This window comes from Diaporthe citri, assembly GCF_014595645.1.
Source record: "Diaporthe citri strain NFHF-8-4 chromosome Unknown scaffold_15, whole genome shotgun sequence".
Lineage (NCBI taxonomy): Eukaryota > Fungi > Ascomycota > Sordariomycetes > Diaporthales > Diaporthaceae > Diaporthe > Diaporthe citri.
Window position 1 is genome coordinate 217,247 of NW_025064860.1, and position 12,192 is coordinate 229,438.

At 56.5% G+C, this 12,192-nt stretch overlaps 6 protein-coding genes across 6 annotated transcripts; 2 read left to right on the top strand and 4 right to left on the bottom strand.

Annotated features, from left to right (window-relative positions):
* Positions 1-1,007: 1,007 nt before the first annotated feature.
* On the bottom strand, positions 1,008-2,069 carry INS49_005154 (uncharacterized protein; the record flags this gene model as incomplete). The annotated part of the gene is made up of 2 exons (XM_043165941.1): positions 1,008-1,099; positions 1,163-2,069. The coding sequence occupies 2 exons, from the start codon at positions 2,067-2,069 to the stop codon at positions 1,008-1,010; spliced, it is 999 nt and encodes a 332-aa protein (XP_043017418.1).
* Positions 2,070-2,394: 325 nt separating this feature from the next.
* INS49_005155 (uncharacterized protein) lies at positions 2,395-4,016 on the top strand (the record flags this gene model as incomplete). The annotated part of the gene is made up of 5 exons (XM_043165942.1): positions 2,395-2,424; positions 2,490-2,676; positions 2,764-2,771; positions 2,961-3,041; positions 3,096-4,016. The coding sequence occupies 5 exons, from the start codon at positions 2,395-2,397 to the stop codon at positions 4,014-4,016; spliced, it is 1,227 nt and encodes a 408-aa protein (XP_043017419.1).
* A 331-nt stretch (positions 4,017-4,347) lies between these two features.
* Positions 4,348-5,646, bottom strand: INS49_005156 (uncharacterized protein; the record flags this gene model as incomplete). Its single annotated transcript, XM_043165943.1, has 1 exon — positions 4,348-5,646. One exon carries the CDS (start codon positions 5,644-5,646, stop codon positions 4,348-4,350), a length of 1,299 nt encoding a protein of 432 aa, XP_043017420.1.
* Positions 5,647-6,360: 714 nt separating this feature from the next.
* Positions 6,361-7,370, top strand: INS49_005157 (uncharacterized protein; the record flags this gene model as incomplete). The annotated part of the gene is made up of 2 exons (XM_043165944.1): positions 6,361-6,546; positions 6,600-7,370. The coding sequence occupies 2 exons, from the start codon at positions 6,361-6,363 to the stop codon at positions 7,368-7,370; spliced, it is 957 nt and encodes a 318-aa protein (XP_043017421.1).
* Positions 7,371-7,581: 211 nt separating this feature from the next.
* Positions 7,582-9,978, bottom strand: INS49_005158 (uncharacterized protein; the record flags this gene model as incomplete). The annotated part of the gene is made up of 1 exon (XM_043165945.1): positions 7,582-9,978. One exon carries the CDS (start codon positions 9,976-9,978, stop codon positions 7,582-7,584), a length of 2,397 nt encoding a protein of 798 aa, XP_043017422.1.
* Positions 9,979-10,419: 441 nt separating this feature from the next.
* INS49_005159 (uncharacterized protein) lies at positions 10,420-11,784 on the bottom strand (the record flags this gene model as incomplete). The annotated part of the gene is made up of 1 exon (XM_043165946.1): positions 10,420-11,784. The coding sequence occupies one exon, from the start codon at positions 11,782-11,784 to the stop codon at positions 10,420-10,422; it is 1,365 nt and encodes a 454-aa protein (XP_043017423.1).
* Between the last annotated feature and the right edge of the window lie 408 nt (positions 11,785-12,192).

Sequence of the window (12,192 nt, forward strand, 5' to 3'; positions counted from 1 at the left end):
TAACACTGCTTTAATTCGGCATGAATGCTGGAGGCGGGCAAGGGCCTCGGCTCTTCAGGCGTATCATGCGACTTGTTGGGCAGAACCTTCAGCCTGGGCCTTGGCCCGCCTCTGGCTGGACACAGGAGCCACTTCTCGACGACGGATGACGGTGCAATTCAGCAAACGTGAAAGCCAGTATTGGTCCTCGTCGGATTTGTCAACATGCACCCCCGGCTGCTTGGCCTCGCCCGCACAATTCTCTCGCCCTTGCATCTTGTGAAACATACCGTTTCTAGAAGTCCCCTAAACAAAGCAGCGACTAGTGAGCTTCTCTCGCGGCCCTTTTTGCGCCCATGTGTTTGCATGGGCGAGTGTTCCTGACGGCTTGCCGACCTGGGTCTCCTTGCTGGCGACGATGGGACGTCCACCCTACCACGTTTCCCTCGAGGGATGGTACCTTGTGACCTTGGGAGCTATCCGATAGGGGTTCCCTCGATCGTCCGATCACTGCGACGTTGGCCACGGCCCCAGGTCAGGCAGATGGGAGTAGGCAGGCTAGCAGCAACGGCGGCCAACCTCGGATGGAGATTATCTTCCTAATAATGGACAGCATAGCACGATACTTCGGGCAGATAAGAGCGGGAACGCCCGTGTCCGCTGAGATCGGAGAGGAACCTCGATGTCATGCCTCGCGTTTCCGGTGTGATTTAGGGAGCGGGGCGTTTTGAATCATCTCACATGTTCCAGCCGTAGGCCGCCTGGTGATTCAAGGATAGCGCCAGACCGTAATGCGAATATTCCCCCTACAAACGTGGTTGTACAGCTTGGTATGTACATGGTGAATGGCCGCGCGCCCCGAAGCTTCAGCCCACTCGTGTCAATGGGAAAGCACCCTCCATGCTCACATTATGCGAACACATGGGATGCCTCGTTCCCAACCAAGCCGTAACTCAAATATAGACATGTCAATGTCATGGTTCGGAAAATTAGGCGCATGCATATTCCAGGCAGCACATGCGGCTTGTTTAACGCTTGACCCAGGCAGGCTTCTTCCTTGCCTTGAGGTGGCCGTGCTTCTTTCTCTCCACGGTCCTGCGATCCCGAGTTACGACGCCAGCTAGATAGTATGTCAGCATCACTACTGCCTGAGACCAGAATGTTCGCGTATGTGTCCACTTACCTCGGCGAAGCACCGGCTTGAGCGCCGGCTCATGTGCCAGGAGAGCTTTGGCAACAGCGAGAGTGAGTGCCTCTGCTTGCCCGGTCGTGCCACCGCCGTCGACGAGCGCCCACACATTGTACTTGTCCACGCGCTGCGAAGCCTTCAGCGGCCACATGGCGCTCTCTCGGTCGTGCACGCGGCCGAATGCATCTGCCAGCGATTTCCCGTTGATGAGAACCTCGCCAGTGCCTTCTACCACCCACGCGCGTGCCGTCGACGTCTTCCTTCGTCCCACGCCCAGTGCCCTGCCGAATCTGTCGATTTCAATTGGCTTGGCAATGTTGGTGTGTGGGTTGATGTTCCGCTTGAACTTCCCAACAGCCTCTTTGACGCTCTCCGGTGCCAGTGACGGGTGAATCTTGTGCAGCCGCCTAACCAGCTTCATGGCCTTCGCATACTCGGCCGCCCTGACGTCTTCGCCAGCCGACAAGCGGAAATCCTTCAGCGTCCTGAAAGCCGCTTTCTCCACCTGGTCTGCCGGCACGGTCGGCAGATGGGCATATTGCCGCATCAACTTCTGTAGTGTGAGGTAGCTGTCGTTGAAATCGGCCTGTCGCGAGAAGTACGACGGCGATATCGGTAGGGCTCGAGCGTGTGGAGGCATCCGCAGCTCGCTGCTGCCCGGTGTCTGGTTCCGCCTGTCCATGTCTTGTAGGGCAGCACGGACCCGTCCCATGCTCATAGCTGCGAATTCATCGGGGGTGATGGTATCGTCGGCGCCCGAGGTCGTCGTGGACAGCAGCCTCGCACTGCTGGCCTTGTGGCTTAGCTGCAGGCCCTGTAACATCCGCCGAAGTTGCTGCCATTGCGGCGCCGAAGACTGACACCGACCTCTCAGGGCGAAGGTCGGTCGTAGAGATGCCATTGTCGCCGTGCTGCTATCTCCTCATGACCACTGTGTCGTTGGTTGCCACGCGCTTTGTGTGCTGGATCGTTGACGGGCGCATCCGCTCGCCAGAGGTGGGAAGCATTTTCAGAGTTGCCTGCCCAGCGCTTCCTCCCCTGGCCCCACACTTGGCCATCCAGCCAATCAACTACCTCGACCTTGAGCCAAGTTGCTAAGGCGGTTACTGCCTGAAAGCCCGCAATCCAGCGAACGCAAAATTTCTTAAAAGTCGAGCCAGCGACCAACCCCTCCTTCTTTGACTCAACCACCAACCCGTAATTGTGCAGACGACAGATTCGCAACAATGGCTTTCGGCAAGCTGTACACGTATGAGGTAAGGCTTCCGTGAGCATTTCACGAAAGTTGAGACTGAATTTCATACTAAAACAATCTTCTCAGAACAACCCCCGGAGCACGGCGATCCGCGCCGTTGCGAAGGCCAACGACCTCCAGCTCGACATCGTCGAGGTCGACACTACCAAGCCCACCCCCGAGTACCTGAAGCTCAACAAGCTGGGCAAGGTCCCTACCTTTGAGGGCGAGGATGGTTACGTTCTGTACGAGTGCGTGGCCATTGCCATCTACAGTAGGTCGAGCCCTCTGACCCCGCTCGCTTCCTAGAGCAGATTTCTCCCACATGCACAATGATGATTACACCTTCAAAATTATACAGTTATCCCTGTCTGAAGAAGGATAACTTCTCTGTTGATACACAATATCTGATCGCATTTTCCCGCCGCTCATCTGTTCACTCTTGATAATTCTGCGAGGAGACATGTTGGCTAACTCTACACAGTCACAGTATGCTGCTACTCCGCCGGAGCTTCTACCTCCCCGCTCATGAGACAACGACGCTGACCCCCTGAACAGTCTCAGAACGAGAAGACCACACTGCTGGGCAAGACCAAGCAGGACTATGCCTCTATTCTGAAGTGGGCCAGCTACTTCAACGTATGCATACATCCTCCGCCCTATGCCCAGCGCGCCTGCTAATCAATATACCAGACCGAGGTCCTCCCCACCCTGGGCAAGTGGTACCGCCCCCTGATCGGCCGTGACCCCTACAACAAGAAGTCCGTCGATGAGGCCTCCAAGGACGCTGCGAAGGCCATCGCTACTGTCGAGGAGCACCTCAAGCACAACACCTACCTGGTTGGCGAGCGTATCACGCTGGCTGACCTCTTCGCCGTCGGCACCATTGCCCGCGGTTTCGAGTTCTTCTTCGACAAGAAGTGGCGCCAGGAGAACCCCAACGTCTCCCGGTGGTACGAGACCGTCTACAACCAGCCCATCTACTCCGCCGTTGCGCCCAAGTTCGAGCTCCTCGACACCCCCAAGCTCACCAACGTCGCCCCCAAGAAGCCTGAGCAGCCCAAGAAGGAGGCCGCACCCAAGAAGGAGGCGCCCAAGGCTGCTGAGGAGGATGCACCTGCTCCCAAGCCCAAGCACCCTCTCGAGGCCCTGCCCCGTGCCACCTTCGCTCTTGATGAGTGGAAGCGGTACTATTCGAACCACGATGAGGCCGAGTCCCTGAAGTGGTTCTGGGAGAACGTCAAGTTCGACGAGTACTCCATCTGGAAGGTCAAGTACAAGTACAACGACGAGCTCACCCTCACCTTCATGTCCAACAACCTGATTGGTGGCTTCAACACCCGTCTAGAGGCCTCCCGAAAGTACCTGTTCGGCTGCGCTTCCGTCTACGGAGAGAACAACGACTCCGTCATCGAGGGTGCCTTTGTCATCCGTGGCCAGGAGCATCTGCCCGTCTTTGACGTCGCTCCCGACTACGAGAGCTACGAGTTCGAGAAGCTCGACCCCACCAACCCCGAGCACCGGGCCTACCTCGAGGCCCAGTGGACCTGGGACAAGCCCATCGTCCACAACGGCAAGGAGTACAAGCACGCTGACGGCAAGGTCTTCAAGTAAACTACTTGCTGTTTTACGATTTGACGCTCGGAAAATACGAAGGGGAGGCCGTACGATTAATTACCATGACTTCGGGGTCGAGATACCAATACCACTAGGCCTCGAGCTCTCCTATACTCTATCTGTTGATCGTCTGTGCCTTGACACAGCGCAAGCTAGCTCCCCATGAATAGAAAGTACATGAATTGAAAGCCAAAACCATTGTCTGTATGACCTCTTGAATCGGTGGCGGATACCCCCAGCGTTCATTGCGAAGATACACAGTCTTACTGATAAGACTCGTTCATTCTTAGCTCCTATGGGTCACCATGCCTCTGCGGAGCATGTCCTCTTACGCCATCTTGAATGGATTAGCCCGACCGTATGTGCTGACATCCTCTTGGAAGCACAATTCGTTCAAATAGTCATGTACCTTGGGCAGAATATCCAACGACTCATTCATGTCGCCCGTGAACTCGGGGATCGTAATCGCATTATGCGGCTCGCTCCTCGCCTTCTCCACCGAGTCGTCGATAAGCACCGTGTTCCCCTGGTCCCAACACTTGCCCTCGTACCCGGGCCTGTCCGCGGGGAAGCTGTCCTTGACCACGGGGTCGTCCCACAGCGCCGTGAGCCGCTTGTAGCACTGCGTGCGCGCGTTGTAGTCCTCGGGCGTCAGGCCGAACCGGTCGCGGCCCCAGACGGCCACGACCTTATCCTGCTGCTCCGGGCTCACGAGCGTCTCGACCATGCGGCGGACGTTCTCCGGCCTCGCGGAGCTCCAGAAGACGACCCAGAAGGTCTCGACGCAGTAGCTGACGAACGTGTCCGCGTGCGGCCGCCGCCGGAAGCTGTGCGACTTCCTCCGGTCCGGCCGGAAAAGGATCGTCCCGTTCAGGTCGATCACCACCAGGAGGGGGCCCGGCTCGGCCCGCCGCTGGGGGAGGAAGGACGCGCGGGCCAGATACGAGGGCGTTGGGTTCGGCACGCCGCCCGAGGCGTTGCTTGGTGCTGTGATAGCTGCGCGCCCGTTCCTGCTGTTGCTCCTAGGTGAAGCTGTCGAGGGGCCATTGGCAATTTCGTTGGCAATGGCCACATTGGCTGCTGCTGCGGCCGCTCTTTGGGACTTGCGGCGAGGTCTTGCTGAGCTGATGTCTTCGTCGCGCAAAGCCTCATGCCCATGTGCGCCCATTCCAGTTTGAGCCAGTTCGTATTGGCCAAAAGCAGGCGCGGGAGGCTGGCCAGGGAACATGTTCGGTTGCATTGTACTAAATGCCACGTTTCCCATGCCCATGCCCATGCCCATGCCCATCCCGTACATATTGAGAAAATGCTGGTTTTGGAACAAGTTGGGCTGCAGGATGGGCATGCTGAAGTTCTGAAGTCCATTCATTGCCTGCGGCATTGGATAACCTGGGCCGCTAGCAATGCCATTTGCCATCATGGCTGCGTTTACGGCAGTCCATGACTGGTTGAAAGGGGAAGGTGTGCCTTGATGGTGGCCTTGAGTAGAGCCTGGAAAAGGAGCCATGGGTTGGTCTGGTTGCGAGACGCTGCTCACTGCTGGCGCCCCTTCAGACGTGCGACTTTGGGAGGCCGCGGCCGCAGCCGCAGCTTCTCGGGCGCGTTTCTTATCCTTCTTCTTGCCCATGGCTGAATCTACAGCATGTGTCGCGTTGGAAATAGGTGAGGGAGATGGGCACGAGTTTGTAGCCACTTGGTTGCGGGAGGGCCTTGCTGTTGATTGGAAACGCAGTTGCCGCAGGTTACGTCTTGATGATTGACCGTGATGACTGCCCGAAGTCGAAGGAGGGGCAGGAACTGGGGGAAAACACTTGGTGATGGATTCCGCAAGAGATAGCCTGTAGACTAAGACATTCCACCTCGACAACATTGGCTTAGAGGCTCGTGATGTGCACCTCGAACTGCTGTCCCCTTTCCGTTCGGCCCCACTGGAAAGCGTCCTGGATTTCCAGAAGGAGAAAATGAAAGCCCAACCGCATATGTCGAAATAAAGAGACGGTATTTACAAAATTGAGAGGGGGGGGGATATCGCAGAAACGGTGGTGCACAAAACTCCAGAAGATGATGCTATTAAGAAGGTGATGAAGGAAGGAAGAGAATGAAAGAGGGCACGACTCGAGTGAGAGTGAGAGTCTGAAATTCACCACTGGTGCTGTGGCTTATCGATAAAGAAATTAGCAGTAGCGGTACTTCGCAGCCAACGCTATCTACCACCATTCTCAGGTACAACGACTTAGCCGTTGACCTCAACCCACCAAAATCTTGCTTCTCATCTCAAACCATTTCAGCTACAACCACAAACACAGATTGTCTGCCGAACCCGAAATCTCAAATTGATACAATGGAATCGAGAAAACGGAAGCTTCCTCAGGCCGACTTGCAAAGACGAGTCAGGGCGAGAGCCGAGCCAGAACCTGACCTGGATAGCCGTGATGAGATGAGCGACAGTGCACCTAGTGAAGAGGATGTCCAAGAGAGCGAGTCGGGGTCAGGGCCTAGTTCGGACAGCGAGAGTTCCGACGGATCTGTAAGTCAATCTGGGCCTCCTCATTCACATACATGTGCCTGACTAGAATCTAGGATGGAAACAACTCATCTGAGGAAGATGAGGATGAGGAACAAGGCGCTTCTGTTGATGCCTCGAAAATTTCATTTGGGACGCTGGCCAAAGCCCAAGCCAAGCTTTCCCAGTCAGGGCGCCGGAAGAAGAAGGGCGACCCCTCCGACGACGATGGCCCAGAAGAAGAGGACGACGCTCCCAAACCGAGAGAGCAAGCCCCCAAGAAGGAGAAGCCGCCCTCCCGCAGCAGCAAGCACGCGCCGCAGGAGGTGTCGTCCAAGCGGCCCGTCTCACGCAAGCGCGAGATCATCCCCGTGAAGAAGGTCCAGTACCGGGACCCACGCTTCGACCCGCTCGTGACGGGCCAGTCCGTCAAGACCAAGGCGGACGAGGACCACGTCCGCAAGGCCTACGCCTTCCTGGACGAATACCGCGAGGACGAGCTGCGCAAGCTCAAGGGCGCGATCAAGAAGGCCAAGACCCCGGCCGAGAAGGAGCAGCTGCAGCGCGCCTACATGTCGATGGAGAGCAGGAAGAAGGCCAGGGAGAAGAAGGACAAGGAGAGGGCCTTGGTGGAGGAGCACAGGCGGCGCGAGAAGGAGCTTGTCAAGGAGGGCAAGAAATCGAAGCCATTCTACCTGAAGAAGTCGGAGCAGAAGAAGCAACTGCTGACGGAGCAGTTCTCTGCCTTGTCCGAGAAGCAGAGGGAGAAGGCGATCGAGAAGAAGAGGAAGAAGGTCGCGGGCAAAGAGAAAAAGGCAATGCCTATGGAAAGAAGAGCACGGGAGTAGGCCTGGCTCTGAGGCAACCATACCCGTTTACAACGATATATGTTCCCGCAATTCTTCAGGCCCGGCAGATAGCGATTTCCATGTTCTAAATTGGCTTTTGAGTGGGGGCTCTAACACCGTCGTCTATGCTAATCGCCATGTCTCCAGAGCGAGACCACGAGGTTCATCTCTGCCTTGTCGTGGGTCATCTCTAAATGTACAGCAGATCCTGCTACACATGCTGGTCGCGCATCCCCGATTTGGCCAAGCTTTGCTCAAACATTTCCCTGCACCTGACTCTGCTGCCCAGCCTCGCGCAGAGCAAGAATGCTCCACTTAGCTTCCGGTGTAGACTGTATGTCTCCTCCGGCGGCGGCGCCAGCCTCTCCTTGATCATCACGGGAATCTGCGCCTTCACCCTCTCCGTGATCGTCTGATCCCTGAAGTCATACACCTCCGGCGCGGATTCCAGGAATGGCTCCGCCAATGTCAGCACCGAGGCGGTGTGCGCGTCAAGCATCGTCTTGCTCTCGTGGCCGGTCAGGTATCCCAGCTCTTCGCTCAGGATGCGCACACCTTCGCGGTCCGGTCGGGACGCAGCCGCGAGCAGCTGCACGTACTGCGTGATGAATTTGTCCGGGTACTCCCTCGACGCGCCAAAGTCGAGGAGTACGAGCCTGTCCTGCTCGGCGTTGTAGAGGAAGTTGGTCCAGTTGGGGTCTGTCTGCATGAAGCGGAACTCTGTGATTTCGCGCAGGCACAAGCGCAGGATCTGAGTGCCGATCCAGTCCCTTTGCTCCTGGGTGAAAGACTTTATGCGGGTCACGCCCACGCCGTCCATGAATTCCATGGTCAAGACCTGTTTTCCGCACGCCTCGGGGTAGATCTTGGGAACGGAGAAGACATCGTCTTCGGTAGCTAGCAAGCTTCTGTACCTCTCTGCACACTTGGCTTCTCTTTCGTAGTCACACTCCCAGCCGAGCTCTGTCCGCGCGTTGTCAATGGTCTTGTTGAGGTAGAGGCCTTTGGGCAACAATTTTGTGGCTGCTAGTAGAATGCCCAGATTGTCTAGATCCGAGTTGATGGACTCAGCAACTCCTGGGAACTGGATTTTGACGGCGACTTTGGCGCCATTGTCCTTCAATGTCGCACGGTGGACCTGTCCAATGGACGCGGCCGCGATGGGCTTCTCCTCGAAGTCCTCAAACAGTTCACGCCACTCAGAGCCGAGATTCGTTACCAATACTCGGTCTCGTTGCCATGGCGGCATGTAATCTGCTCTGTCCTGCACCCTCTGCAGGACCTCCTGGATGGGAGCCGGTAGCATCTTCGAGTCCTGAAAACTCATCATCTGGCCTAGCTTGAGGGCAGCGCCCCTCATCTTGGACAGCTTCGAGACCAGCCTTTCCATATTGGCAGGGCTCAACATCAGCGATCCTTGCCCACCGCCTCCGGTGACTCTGCTGAAGCTCTCGCTGACGGCCCCAGCAAACATGCCAGCGGCCAGCCCGCTGTAATTCCAAATACGGCCGAACCGGGATGAGGGAACCTTGGATTCCTTGAGTTCATATTTCGACTCGACTGTGGCGGTGCCTAGGATCTCGCCCATGGCTGAAGCATCTTCTTTGGTCACCCGCTGACCAGAATGCTCGGTGTCTTGCTTCTGAACAGTCGACGCCGCCTCGGGCCCTGCGATGTTCGTCTTGGGCACTTCCTGGCTTCCAGATACCGACGCCGCTGCGTTCGCCTCAGCTTTGGGCTCTTGTACCTCAATCGACTCCGCCGGAAAAGGTGCTTCTTCAGCCTGTGTTGGCCTTGCCTGGGTGTCCAGCTGTGGCTCTTCCGCTCCTCGCGACGGGGTTATTTTGACGTCCTGTTGATTCCTCAGCTTTTGAAGAATAGTTGACCCATTGTTGGCACGCGCGTGCCCGAAATCCACAGCGCCAGGTATAGGCTTTCTGGGCCGCTCATTTCTCTTGGTTCCCTTCCAAAGAGGATCGAGTCTGCGCCCGCTGCTGGTTCGAAAGAGCCCTTCAAAATTCACGCCCTCGGGTAGTCCGGCTTCTTCAGCCTCGAGAGGTGTCGAGGGTTTGTCATTTCCAAGCCCTCGTTTTCCGTCCCGTACATCGATTCCATGAAGCGTTGGAGGGTTGTCAAAAGACTGAGTCAGCGGTATTTCGAACTTGGACGAATTGGCCTTGGGTTGCTGTGCTTCTTTACGACTGGAGTCCTCGCTCCTCGAAGCCGGAGCGGTGCTTGAATCCTGCCGCGTCGTCCCCTGGATCGCTGCCAAGTCTGACACATCATCACCGGGTGACTGTATCCTTGGTAAGGAGTTGTCCACAGGCGACCATGCTCCATTATCCGTATTAAAACGCTGGTCAATCCCGTCTGGTGCCTCTGATGCCGTAGTCGAGGCCCCTCCCTTCCCAGGGCTTGCATGAGCCACCTTAGACTCATCATGTAGACCAGGCCGCTTCTGCTGCTGGCCCCTCACAGCGGCGACAATGCTTGAAGTCTTCCCATAGCGATCGACCTGGCGCGCCCTAAGGGCAATGTGCTTGGACGCGACTGAGCGGGACGCACTCAGCACCGCTGCCAGGTCGATTGCGAAGTCCACGAGTCCCATCTGAGCCACAGATGTACCTACAGTGACGGGTTTACTACCATAGCCGCCACTGTCATGCCAGCCTAATCCAGGAATTTAGGAAGAGTCGTCGTAGAGCTTCTGGATGCGGCTCTGAAAATGATGGAGCTCTCATCCATGATGCAATTAATTCTTGCATCAGCCCTACGGACCCTCGGCAGGCAAGGGATCGCCAGGGGTCCCAGCACGGCATATGCCGTTTAATTGCATTACAGACAACAACGAAACTTGTCTCTTATTTTGTAGAGGCATCACAATAACACTAGTCGTCCTAGGGGTTTCCATTGTTTCGTTGCTAAATGGATTAAAGCCGATCTATCTCGGCTGCCTGGCGTCTAAAAAGTCGTTGAGCCAGGGCTTCAATCTTGCTATTCTATTGGGTATCATGTGGTAACGGTTCTCCAAAACTTATCTGTACATCCTTTAACCCTTCGTCATGTTCTTCAGTCCCGAAGTCTTGTTTTTCGGCGTGACTGTCCCTGGGAACGGGGTTCTATTCGAGGCCCGGTTCGCCCCACCGACCTGACTCCAAAGACGTTGGGCCGCAGGCGTCAGCCCTCCTGTGACTCGTGGGCTGTTGGGGAATTTCGGGACCGGCGTCTTCTCAACCTTCCCTACGAAGCCAACCTTCGCGGATGTACGCTTCGACTGAGCTATCCGGTCCACCATGCGATGATGCAGACTTTCCCGTTTTCCCTGCTCCTGAATCTGGAAAGGATTCTTCGTCTCATCACCAGGGCCCAAATTGATGACAGGCAAGGCCGAAGCTAATGGCTCAGGCTCAGGCTCAGGTTCCTCATCATCTACGAAGGCGTATCCATTTACTCGGGGCGTCTCGTCTCCCCCGGTAAAAGTCGAGTCCTGATACCCAGGCCTCATGCGGCCTGCAATGGCGTCTCTAACAGTCGAGAGCGTCGGGGATGGCGGCCGTGACGTGTCGGGTGCGATGGCCGGGCCAGGCATCCTCGTATTCGCATACACAATCGTCTTGGGACCTGCGCGGGATGCCTCCTGCGAGCGCAAGGCTACTGTATCCACTCTCGACTCATCGAAGCTCTCCGGATTGAACATCAGCCCGTTCTTGGGATCGGCCTTCCATGTGTCCGGAAGTGCGGGCCTGTCGTCCTTGTCCTTGATTGCAAGCCTGTCTCTCTTGAAGCCATCATCGACTAGAGACTGCCCGTTGGCGGCCAGCTTTGCCTTGATCTCCATCTGCTTCAACTCTTGCTTCGACGGCAGCTTGTTGCCTCTCCATAGCCAGCCGTATTTCCCAGCTCTCTTCTGGTTCTGTTTGTCCAGGAGCTTGTAGAAACTCTCGTTATCTTCGCTGGTGTATTTTCCCTGGAATGCGCCGAGGCTCATATTCGTGTCGATTTCGGGTGCCGCTTGCACCTCTGAAGCCGCGGTTGCAGCAGATACGGTGGACATGGGTGTATCGCCTACAGCGCCCACTGGTGTCTGACTTCCTGGTTGGCTTTGTACTGGTCGTCTCAGCCTTTGTCGACCGGGAGTCATGACATGTTTGAGGCGACGGCCGGCGCTCTTAATCCATAGGTGATCATTCGAATCTAATGCGTCCAGGTATTCTTGCTGTGTCTCGCTCTCCAGGAGCCCGGGGAAAAAGTCGCGCGCGATGATCTTCGACAGCGCATCTGTGTACGTCTCCTCGTCGAGAACCTGTTTCGGTCGCTTGATCTTCTTCGTCGGTGGCGGCGGAGGCATGAGTTCCATTTCCGCAGCTACCCTCTTGCGCACGAGGGCGGTTGACGTTGAGCCTGGACTTGCCATGCTTGCGAGTGCGCGCTGGTCGATGAGACAGGTGCGTGGGTGAAGGAGGGTGGATTATGTTTGGGCGGAACGGACTGTATAAAGGCTGGGTGAGCAGGTGGTTTTGCGGCCGGATCTCGGGACTTCGATGCTTATTGCTAGGTACCTACGTATGTACAGTAGTAAACCCGGGCAGGCACCAACCAGCCAACTTAGCGCTAACATCGGCTGAGGGTAGTGCGCCGGGTTAGCGTCATCGCGGGGAATCCCTGTGCGTAAATTGTTGTGGAAGTGCTTCGAACGCCGGGGACCGGTGCCGATAGACCCCTGCAATAGGTATTTGCAGTCTGCATGTCTCCGAGTTTCGACTGCAAGCTTACCTCTATAGGTGGACGAAATTCGCCTCGTGCAGCTTGCAAAACGAGCGCT